This window comes from Orbicella franksi, chromosome 3 (assembly GCF_964199315.1).
Source record: "Orbicella franksi chromosome 3, jaOrbFran1.1, whole genome shotgun sequence".
NCBI classification, from domain to species: domain Eukaryota; kingdom Metazoa; phylum Cnidaria; class Anthozoa; order Scleractinia; family Merulinidae; genus Orbicella; species Orbicella franksi.
Genome location: NC_138147.1, coordinates 2,454,392 through 2,466,433, shown reverse-complemented (window position 1 = coordinate 2,466,433; position 12,042 = coordinate 2,454,392). Strand labels below are relative to the sequence as shown.

The 12,042-nt window shown below is 39.4% G+C and overlaps 1 protein-coding gene across 2 annotated transcripts in view; it reads left to right on the top strand.

The window, feature by feature from the left end:
• The window catches only part of LOC145480650 (dynein axonemal heavy chain 5-like), a 175,897-nt gene extending 174,369 nt beyond the window's left edge, over positions 1-1,528 (top strand). The window contains exon 90 of one of the 2 annotated variants that reach the window (XM_081458932.1): positions 12-1,528. In XM_081458932.1, coding sequence (XP_081315058.1) covers positions 12-446 — 435 coding nt within the window. In that variant the 3' untranslated portion in view covers positions 447-1,528. The remainder of the gene's footprint in view (positions 1-11) is intronic. The other variant, XM_081458931.1, reaches the window with a different exon arrangement.
• Positions 1,529-12,042: the final 10,514 nt, after the last annotated feature.

Below are 12,042 nucleotides of genomic sequence, written 5' to 3'. Positions count from 1 at the left end.
GTTTCCCTCAGGGTTTTCTCACAGCCATGAGACAAGAAATTACGCGTGCGCACAAAGGCTGGGCTCTCGACAACGTGGCACTTGCCAATGACGTCACCAAAATGATGAAAGAAGATGTTTCGTCATCACCGGCAGAAGGTGTCTACGTGCACGGTCTGTTCTTGGATGGCGCTGGATGGGACCGAAGAAACTGCAGGCTCACGGAACCTTCGCCGAAAGTTCTGTTTACCGCTCTTCCAGTGGTGCACATATTCGCAGTGAATACTGCTGCTCTGGTCAAAGACTCGAAAGACAACAAAGATGCGCTTAAATTTTACGAGTGCCCTGTTTACAAGAAACCCAGACGTACGGACTTGACGTACATTTTCTGCTTGAACCTCAAGACTTCACAACATCCCGACCACTGGATTTTACGTGGCGTCGCCTTGTTGTGTGACACAAAGTAGTGTAATATGACAACTATTTACATGAGCGACGAACCGCGTGTTCCTTTTCGCTTTGCTTTATAAGCGTTTTTTTTCCAACTCGTTTCGAGAATTTATGTAGTTTTGGTTCCTCTGAAGGTAGAAAGAGTATAGTTGGCGTGTGGAGTGGGTTATAAGTTATATCTTGTTAAGTAACTACAAAGTTTTTTAAACCACAATTGTTTATAGAATTTATTTTTTGTTTAACATTGTAAAAATTGGTTTATACTTAGGGCACTGAATGTGGTTATTCGGCGTGTGATTGAGTAAATAATTTACGAGGTGGGCTCGGTCATAACATAACTTTCGTGCATAAAATGCTGTTGATTTGCAAATCAACGAAGAGTGAATTAATTTATATTTATTATAAAAAGAGCGTGAATCGTAATAAACGGAGCTGTAAACAAAGGATGGAGAGTGGTTTTGAGAGATGGGAGAAGGAAGCGAGGAAAGGGGTGTGAGGGACCCATAGTTTTTTATTCTTGTCACGAGTAATCTTGACTGAAATTTTCGTTGTTCTTTTTGGCATGTTGCAAACTGAACATGCTTCAAAATCCCATGAAAACAAAAGATACTATAGAAGGAAAGTCTCAGTAAAACTGGTACATTCTATTGGCTGGTAACGCCTTGAGATCTGACTGACAGTTGGGCGTGAAAATCACCAGGGAGCACTGACTGGTTTATTACATGTTTTATCACTTCAAAATAAATCTCAAATTATGAAAACAAACAGATTAACAAAAAGTACTTGTAGCCCCACAAATGTTACTCCCCTTACAGAGCTCTCTTCGCCTTGGTCAAACGCTTAGAGGCTGTTTTTTCTTATTAATTTTTTTTAGCTCGAACTCGTTTGGCGAAACTTCCTCGCCAAAAGCCGAGATGTGGGTTGAGATGGGGAAGATTGCAGGTTTTTGTATCACTAGACTTTAAGAAAAAGCGTGATTTTCGCGCATCAAGTTACCATTTAGGGTTGCATTTCAAAAAATAAAAATACGGGGCGTTAATGGCGTAGATATCTGGTATGAAATCGTTAACGCTTCTTGACAGATAAGAGCATTCCTTGACAAGGAGTGTATTTTTGTATTTTTTAGAGGGCCACAAGTTCATCAGTAATGTTAGTTACTGTTACGTGTCACCCTCATAAAATTAAGTCTCTTACTTCTTACTTCCTTACAATGCCGTTATAGTCACTTAGCTCTTAAATTATGGTATGTGCTGTCTAATTAACAGGAAGCGTGCAAACTTTCCGTTTATTTCGTCCTTCACGAAACTGTACGCTACCTTTCTATCATTGGAATTACACAGTCTGTCCTCTGTTCTGAACTAAAAATTTCCCCGTTTGACCGCATTTTTTGAGGGTGGTAAACGGGGCTTGTAATGGAAAATAAAAACGTCGACCTTTCACAATTCATGGAAAACAAAATAGATATTTCGCGAAACACAAAAAGGAGACATTTGTCACCCGCATGGATTGAGAACATTCATGAGATTTTGAAACCGACATCTTCACCAATTCTTTCTTCCACAAGTAGCGAAAGGACTTGAAAACTGCGTTCTACTGAAGACTAATAATGTGGAGGGATCCAACGAATTGCCTTCACGGTTATGCAATGACAAGAGTCGAAAAAAAAAATTTAAAAAAAAACAATGAAAATAAGGGTCTCGTCTTCGACGAATTAAACGTTTATTTCTCATTTCACTGAAAATCATGGTTCACGGCTACCAATAACACGATTCACGAAAAAAAAAAACAGCCATATCACATTTCACGGGGAAAAAAAATTAGCTTTTAATAAATAGATTGTATTCGATGTAGCTTCAACTGAATCATTTTGAAATGTGCATCACTGTAAACGTTAAAAAGGATCAGATGCGTGAAAATACCGTAAACTGCCGCTTATAAGCCCCCACCCCCCTCCGTTATAGGTTCGGTTATAAGCCCCCCTCCCCCACCCCCGCCGGATATAAGCCTCCATCCAGCTTTTCTTGTTGTGAATTCGTTTTACTGTGATGTTTTGAAGTTTGATCAAAACCAGCAAATGAAAAACCTATTTCGATCAACAAAGCTATAGTTCTTTTCGAAACGGTTCTTTATTCAGGTTATAAGCCCCCTCGGATATAAGCCCCTCCGTTTATAAGCCCACCTAAAAGCCCTTAGGAAGTTATACAAAGCCCGGGGCTTTGAAGCGGCAGTTTACGTTATGTGATGTCGCATATAATCGCGCGCTACTTCAACACGTCGCTTGTTTGTAATTGCGGACAGAAGGAGCAAGCACCACATGTTTTTTGTGTGTAATTCATTTTACGCAAATGACTTTCTTTCAGAGAGCCAGTGCTACCCCATTTAATTTGCTCATGATCGAAAGATATCAATCGGTTCTGTAATCGCCTGTGACAGGATAGAAAAGGTAAAGAAAAAGAACGAAGGAAAGAAAAAAGGTAAATTATAGGAATAGAAATTGTTTACAGTAAATCGTTGTAGAGAAATATTTCGGAACAAGGACACCTCTGGCGAAGATTTCCTTAGTTAATGCTTACAATAATTAATGCTTACAATATTCATTAACGAGTACTCTGAGTACAGTGAAATGTAAATTTTCCTTTTTAATTCCTTTGATATTCTACTTACATTGTTTTATGTTACCGCTTTGGAGAACAGAGAATATAGCGATTCATTACTGTTATCCAAAAACCCAATTCAAGACTACTTGTGGCGACAAATCGGTTTTTCAGGCAGTTACAGTTCGTTGAGATTACTTATTATCTTCCCCTTATCGCTTCCCTTCAATCTGTTAAATAAAATTTCGTAGAAATCCAGTGGCTTGAAAATATCGATCTCCAATGCGGCCATCTCTTCGGGTGATAATTTTTTCGCTCCTTCGCCCATCACTCTGTCCCTCATGTAGAACCTACTGCTTGGCTTGCTTTGGACGTCACTCTGTTTTGCAGTAACTTGTGGAGCCATTCCCAGCTTTCGTTTCGCAGGATTACTTCGTCCGTCGCTTGTTCCATTCCGCTTGTCTTTCATCTGTGTGATGGATTGATGTGGTGTCTCCATAACTCGTTATCGCATTCAGTGATGACCAAAAAGGATGCAAAACGCCCATAGCCTGTTTTCTTTATAACATTAGCTTGCTTCAAAAGACGTCCAAGTGACGTACTTGGACTTACCGAGAGCGATTTTCCGCCTCCATCCACGCAACATATGACGCAATCATCTCCACATTGTGCCACCTCCAACGGGGAAAATTTGTCTTTTGATTGGTTTTGTGAATTGCGAACGGGGAAATTTTCAGTTCAGGACAGAGGACAAACTGTATAATTCCAGTGATAGAAAGGTAGCGTACATTTCCGTGATAAAAGACGTAAACTGAAAGTTTGCATGCTTCCTTTTGATTAGACCATGGCAGTATGACGAAGGTAACTGAGCTTGGATTAAGGTTGATCACCCGAAATTATTTTATTTACGTAGCGAATAACGAAAGAAACATTATTGGTAAGACATTTAATTGACAATGTACGTCAATGGCACAAAATCCAAAACAATCTAAAGCCCTGACCAAACGGACTCGCAAGTAGTCGAAAGAAGCCGCAAGAGAGAATTGCGTTGGGTGGCCAAACGGACTCATAGGTTGCTTCGCAAGTACACGCAAGTTGCAAAAAACCCATTTCAAGGTCGCCATCATGAAAACCCCGCAGACATATCCTGTATTTTATCGGCTAATGGGTTGCTATGGCAACGAATGGACGTCACTCAACTTCTGTTGACTTAAGTTGGGTAGCCAAACGGCAAAAAAATTGCTTCGCCTTGCATGCAAATTTGATCTCGACCAAAGTGAGCGCAAGTCATAGCAAGTCAACACAAGTACACGGAAGGCCTGGCCGAACGGACTTCCAAGTTGACCCAAGTTTTCAACTTGCCTCTACTTGCGATTCCGTTTGGCCAGGGCTTAAAAATAGCTATACAGAGGGTGTTAAACATGTAAGAGGATATTTTCGTGATTCGTGAATAGCCTGTTTTTCCCGTGAAATGTGAAATAGCTGTGTTTTTTATCCTTTCATGTTTTTGGAGAATAAATGGCAAAAAATGTGGCGCAAAGTGAGTGCGGTGTAAGCGGTGTAGTTCACCGTCTATCTGGGGTGACATCTGTGTACCACATCAAAGTGTTACTGAGCTAACGATCGAAGAGAAAAATGTTTTCTCGATCTGTTCCAAGGGAGAACCGTGAATCCTCACGTAACAGCAGTGATATAGTTCCAATGTTTGAATGCGTACACCTAGTGCTAGGACTTTCAAATCGGTTGCAGATGTGGAAAAAAAATTGAAAATGTGTTGGCCAGGGTACAAAAAGTATTTACGACGATTTAAATGGGTATGGGTTGAGAAATTCTCACCCCTCACCCTTATGGAAGAAGATGGTACTATCAACACCGAGGGATTGCCAAGCCTCTTTTAACTAGGGGTGGTTCATCCACAAACTGAGAGGAAGAGCAGGTTGATTCTGAGACTAAGTGAGGTAGCATCCGACATCCGAGTATGGAATCTGTATTACATCTGGGAGGAAGGAGGATAAGGGAAAATTGGCCTCGTTCACAGTTTCTACGCTCAAAGGTATCTGCCCGTTTTTCGACCCATTGTTTCGTTACGCCAGAGACTGCAAAGCTAACTTGCTACCAAAATTGAAAGAGATAATAGAACTGCAAATCGATGGCAGAGATATTCGCTTGACGTCAAGTGCGATGAGCATGGATGCTCGTGGCAGGATCGTTCCCCAGACAAATTGACACACGTCAAAATACGGAGTTTGCTGCAGTCTGTGACCTTTTTCGATTCGAGCAGAAATTCTGGGTTGAGTTTCCGGAAACTTCCTGTGGCGGATGGAACAGCGTTTTCTTAAATGAAATGAAAAGAGGAAACCTCGCAAGGTATATATAGCTAAATTTTCGATAATTTAATTCTTCCCGGTCCGCAATTTTGAGAGCAGAAATTTATTATGTACATTTGGCCGCTGAGGCCGATCTCTTGTGTTGTGTTCTTGGGTTTGTGGAAAATGTCATTACAATCCTCAGTAAGGGCTAATGGTTCAGTTACTGTACCGGTGTGATCCCGCAAATTCGAACTCGGTTATTTCAAACCGAAAACCATTTTCCTTGGATTTGCCCTTCAGTCATTTACTATCGGCTATTTCGAACTCCCGCTATCTCGAACTACTTTTCGTTTCCCCCGAGTGTTCGAAATAGCGGGGTTCAACTGTAACTAGCTGGAGCTATTTTGAGAAAATTAAGTTGCTTCTGACATTTCTTGAATGAAGAGCAAAACCTATGACAAAACGCAAGGCCGTTTTTCAATCGATAAGTGCACTCCAATATGATAACGCAGTTGTGTTTGTTTTGTAAGAGATTTTTTTGTTCTTGTTTGATTAATGTTCAAAGTTGTGTTAAATTTAGGTGTTGAAAATGGCCGTCACACGGGCCTTCACTCTGATGAACCGAAAATTTCCTATCACACGAAAAATTTCAAAGATCTGATCGAACGGATTGTGGTTTTAGTAAAGGTACATGAATGACTCGCAACACACAAGAAATTAGCGAAGTTTATTTTTACAAAGCAACCATTTTTTCTAAACACTTTCACACTTCCACAACAACTTGACAACAGTTTATTTCTACTATTGTAAACAACTAAAAGAATTTAGATCCACGTGGTGTTGCTTCCAACACTTTTCTTTCCCCTCGGGCCTTAGATGTGCACCTTTTAGTATAGAAGCACCACTATAGTATAGAAGTAATTATACCGAAAGTAATTTTATTTGCATAATTTTAACAAAACTGTAATATTTATGGTATGGCGTCAAAGACACGAAATAGAGCCCGTGAGGCAAGTCATGGTGGTGGAGAGGATCGCGGGCGCACCGAAACACCAACGGCTGGAGACTGAGCCTGCAAAACCGATGAAAAGACAAATTCTCCCCATGGGAGGTGGTACAGATAGCAATCGTCTTGTCCATAAGTTTCGTGAAAATGAATACAAACAGTTTAGTTGAGTAATATTTGCTTATTCCATCTTTTACGAAAATTGAAAAATGGAATTGGTCGAAGCGTGCATGCACGGATCGTTTACACATTTCACAGATCGCTCAAGTCTAATGAATTGAATAACAAAGAATTCATCAAATCATGTTGAACTGAATTATTTTTCGTTTGAATTACAAATTAATTGTAGACTGAATAAGAAAGCAAAAATTGAATTTTCAGTCACAGAAAATGGTAATGCCACTGATTTAAGAAGAATTACCGAGGCCAGTTAGAAAGTGGGGAGATTTGAGGTTAATGAGTTGTTTAAGTAGAAAATGATATGGTTAATACGACATATAGTCATATATTGAGTAAAAGATATATCGTTTGTCAGCACGAAACAGTTTAAAATGACTGAATAAGTGAAGGTCGAGAAAACGTACGTACAACGGTCATAAAATGCTATTCGTAATGCAACAGGAACAAAAACAAACACAGAGTGAACGCACATTTCTAAAAATCCTGTGTGCTTCTCTGTCAGAAAATACATACCTCTCATCTGTTTTTCTTTCTGAATGACAATTTAATTCGTACTTTGTTAATCAGGTTGATTAGCAATAAACTCAAGTTTTGTTCTTCTTTAATTAATTTTAAAAATGAATTGTTTTTTCTTTGCCGAATTATAAAACGTTTGACAATGAATAACGCACCTTTTCATCCTTCTTTCTTCCACCCCTTGCACGGCTATTATTCGGGGTAATTAACGTGAAACTTAACGTTTCTTACGTTCATAATTTAGAAAGTCCGTTACGTGGGCAAAAGGTGTTCTTAGGATAAATAAAGTTTAAGCTTTGCAATACTTCATCACGAACGAATTGATTGTGAACTCGCGAGGACATTGCGAAGCAGAGCGGGCAAACCATGGTAAGAGGCAGAGTATTGAATATAGATCGGTCGACGGGTTAACTCCGTGTGAGATGAACATAAGTCGAAGAAGAATGACTTTAAAGAGAAACCAATCTTATTTCATTTTCCGATAAATGGTCAATGCCTAAATTTGATGTACATCTCCTAGGCTTGGGAATCGTACCGCTCTGAGTACTGTACTTAAATGTTTTGTTGAATTGAAAAAAATAATTAACAAAACTTGATAATTCTATATCAACAGAGGCGCTATGAGTAATTCTGATGGCGGGATCAGCATGGTTGCTCATGGTGATTTTGACAAGTTTTAGTTTACCCGAGTCACTCTCCTCCGTCATAAACCTGGTCCTGGGTGTGCTTTTGGTCGTCATGCCAATCGTTAACCATGTTGGAATGTTCATCGCTATTCGTCGTCATAACAACCAGGTTGTTGACGTTGTTGCAGAACAGAATTTATCCATTCTATTTAAGTGGGAAAAGAAGGCTGCGATTGATATGATCATTGTTATAGCTGTGTTGATGTTTTGCGTGACTCCAATAATAGTCCTGAGTATTTTTCAAAAGTTAATTGGCGCTGAGGAATATGAATTGTTATATTCCTGGTCTGTCGCTATTGTGTATATCAATTCGTCCATAAACCCTGTGATTTATCCAGGGCGGAATAGCGAGATAAGAAATGCAATACGATCAATAATGAGCTGTTGATTTAGCAAGGAATGAATCACTGACTTACTGACTGACTAACTGACTGACTGACTGACTGACTGACTGACTGACCGACTGACAAACGGACGGACGAACCGGCTGGCTGACTGACTTGCTGGCTGGCTGGCGGACAGACTTACTGACTGACTGGCTTGCTGCCTGACCGACTGGCGGGGTGGCTCACACAGACGGTTGAAATGATGAAATGATGGAAGCAAGGAGGGAACTCACAGAAATTATGAAATGGAAGTAATTGACCAAGTACGAGGTCAAGATGGCTGGTTCTTTTTTAAAGCGTTTTTGAAGCTAGACATAGTCAAAGTCCATAAATACAGTGGAAGTTCTCGTAAGCGGATACCTTCGAAACGCGAAAAAGGTGTCCGTAACTGGAGCTAGCTGCTTTCGAGAATGGTTCTCGCAAGCGCCCACTAGAGTTCTAGATGTCTATGGCCGCTTACGGTAGCTTGCCCAAATAACAATAAACATTGGGAATGCAAAAAATACCACCGTTTCAAATGATTTTTTTGTTTCTGATAATGGCGATAACTGTATACAGATATTTAACTGCCGTAATATACGATAAACAGATTCTAACTGCAGTACTAACTGCAATGCTATGCTATATATATGGGATTTCCAAAACAAATGAAAAGTCTAAATCGTAAGCCCTCAAAATGTCCGTGGCCGCTTACGGAAATGTCCGCTTGCGGGAATGAATAAATACAGAGTTTGTATGGGAGTTCAAACGGGATTTTGTGAAGGCGGTCGTACGCAGATCTGTGGACTTACGCGAGTGTACGTTAAGAGAGCTTCCATTGTACGCAAAAATGAATGATGCCAATATCCAGACATTCTGACCGAAGAAGCTTGGCTCATAAAGGATTTGTTATATGGATAAGGAAGACCATTTTATTACGGGACATGAAGGTTAATACCAAGTGGGTAAGATCTTCATCTTGACCATTCGGGTAATCATTTTCAGCGTTGATCGTGTATCTTGCCCGCTGGTGGAGATAGCCACATAACAATTAGTATTATCATCTAAAAATATTTATATTAAAGAAATTAAATTAACAACGCAGGCAAACAATCTATATCTCGCAAGAACTAACTACTAAGGTTTTTGCTTTGTGTTTTTTTGTTTAAATGTTTATTGTTTTTTCGTTTGTTGTTATCTTTTTTGGTTCGGCGTAGCAGACGATAAGAAAACCCAATCGAGCCATCTGGTTGAATATGTACCAAAAAAGACAACCTACCCAACCCATTGAAAGCAATGCAGTCTGCTGCATAATAAGGACCTTATTTCTCGTTTCACATTGCAGACATTGACACACGAACTGTGTGGTGACGAGCTAAATAAAGACAATCACAAATTATGAAATATTGTCATAGATGTATTAGCATTCGTTAACGGTTTCGAATTAACATTTTAGTGTTGCTGTTGCTTATCGGCGCTCAGCCTGTATACGAGAGCGAGGGGTCGGGAAGAAGAGAGACCCTGGGAACGAGATCTTGGTTCACCCACCTCATTAGCTATCTATCATTAATCTCATTCCCAGTTCTTCTTTGCCCACAAGGAGAAGGAGGTTAATTTATCATCTCATATCCAACGCGCGGGCTTGGAATAACCGTTAATTATGACAAGGCTTAATGTGTTTGTAGCCGATAAAGAGACGCTCTCTGATTGGCTAATTCGAGGGCATTATTCTCCCGTAATGCCCACGGGGCGATTACGGGCCTGCAAAAACAAAGCAAATAGCCAAGATAACAAATTACTTTTTAACCTCGAACGTTCGTTCTTTGCGGGAAAATCTCAAACCTCGGCCCTGCTGTATTGACTTCGCTGTTGCTCGGACAATTCGGCAAGGTCGCAGCTCTAGATTTTCCTGTAAAGACCTCACTCTCGGTTAATAAGTACTTATTATTAAATCTGGTCACGGTGATGACTTTTTCAGGAACGCTTCAATGAGCATTTATTGTTATAAAGTCATTAAAGCTATATTATATGTTCCCGACTGGAAATAGTTTGGTTCATCGACCAGAAAGTGCGGGCATAGGAATTCGCTCCAGGCGTCCAACAAATTAAAGCGAGAAAAGGTGGCTGCTTTATTGGAGAACTGAAGAAAATTGTTTGAACTGAGGTATGTTAGAGTCCTGAAGTTTAATATTTTGCTTTAAGGTTGACTTGAAGAAAATCAATGCAACCATGGGAAAGATTTCACTGCTTTATAAAATCACTTTGGTTGTGTTTCAGCTAACATTCTTAAGCATCCCACAAAATCAGTAATCGGTTAATGGGTACTAAAATGACATCGGTACAAATTGTTTTGCGCAATAGGGACAAAATAGCCTTCCACATCTGGCTCCTTAATGTTTTGGTTTCTCTTGGATAACTTTATCATAGAAAATCGCCTGCGATCAGACTGCGAGGTAAGATTCAATTTAACTTGAAGATACGAGATTTGAGATATCATTTAGTCCAGGTAACATCATTGAATACCTGGTATCCTTTATTTCATTTTTTTTCCAATGAATTGTCGTAAATTCAACTGCCACCACCATGCAATATCACAGTCTGCCTCAAAATGTAAGGCAAGCAGCGAGACTGAATGTAAGATGATGTAAATTAAGTCAAACAGAGAGATAATGTAAGATAATGTATTTTAAGACAAACAGAGAGTTATGTCAACGGTTATGTAAGACAAAAAGAGAGATAATGGAAGATAAAGTAATGTAAGACAAACAGAGATTAAATGTAAGAGGGACAAGGTTACTGTTCTTATACCGTGCTGAAATAACAAAAACCTACATTATTTTTAAGGGCAATTTTCAAATCATTAAGGTCAGAACCCTGAATGTAACTGGAGAAGAAATAGCCGTCAAAAATTATGCAAATGTAATCTACTTTTACACTCTGGGCACGTTTCGTTTTGTTTGTGTTATCACTGTATGGAACGCCTCTTGGGTGTTTCAATGTCCTCACAGCACACAGAAGAAAACAGCCACTGTGAAGGCTTGTTAACGGCTGATGATGATCCATTTCTGAAGTGCTATAATTAGCAGACTTTTCCTGAAGCGTGGTTTTCTTAGAGATTTAATACTTCTATCTTGCTCTTTAACGGAAGTGAGAGCATTTGCTTGTATTATTTCAATGATATCACGTTATATTACAATAGCTGGTGAAAACAATGGACTTTGATTAACATGGAGTCTTGATTAATAAAAGGTTATTCCGCCCGCGCATATGTTATTCGGGCGTATCCGATGTAACTCCATCTTGGAAGAAGTAGTTTACGCGATATCAAGCATTTTTAAGCCTGCAACTCATTTATGCAGTGCTTAAGTGGCGTTTTTCATTTTTATGATCCTTCAGTACATCTCACATTTTTTAATGAAAGTTGAAAGTTTACTAAAAAGACGCACTTGGAAAAAAAGCGCCAAAAGTTTATGCTAATTTTTGCAACCAGATGCACTGAGGTCCCAGTCACCTTGGAACAAGTACAACAAATAGCATAAAAATAGAAAAGCGGAGGCCATTAAACCAGAGAAAGGGACAAGAAAGCCTGCAAGAATTTTATTTTAACTACTACGGTCAAGATAATTTAGAAAAGTTTGTCGCACCAATCACATGGTTTACCTATAACAGTCAACTCTCGTCTTGTGGGCATTCCGCTGTTACTGATCGACAGAACTGGTTTCATCCCCAGCCGAAACTGCTACAACGAGATGTATTGATATACTTTCCGCTATTACGGACTCCATGTTTTTTTCTCGTTACGACGGACAACTTGAACATATTGAATGATATAATTTTAATTCTAATTATTCTGCAGTTTTGGAATGTTTACTAGCTTGTACACTGTTTTGACCTACATTATATGATTATGAATGGAAGTAAATGTATACTATAAATCTGAAAAGAAACTGAAAATCT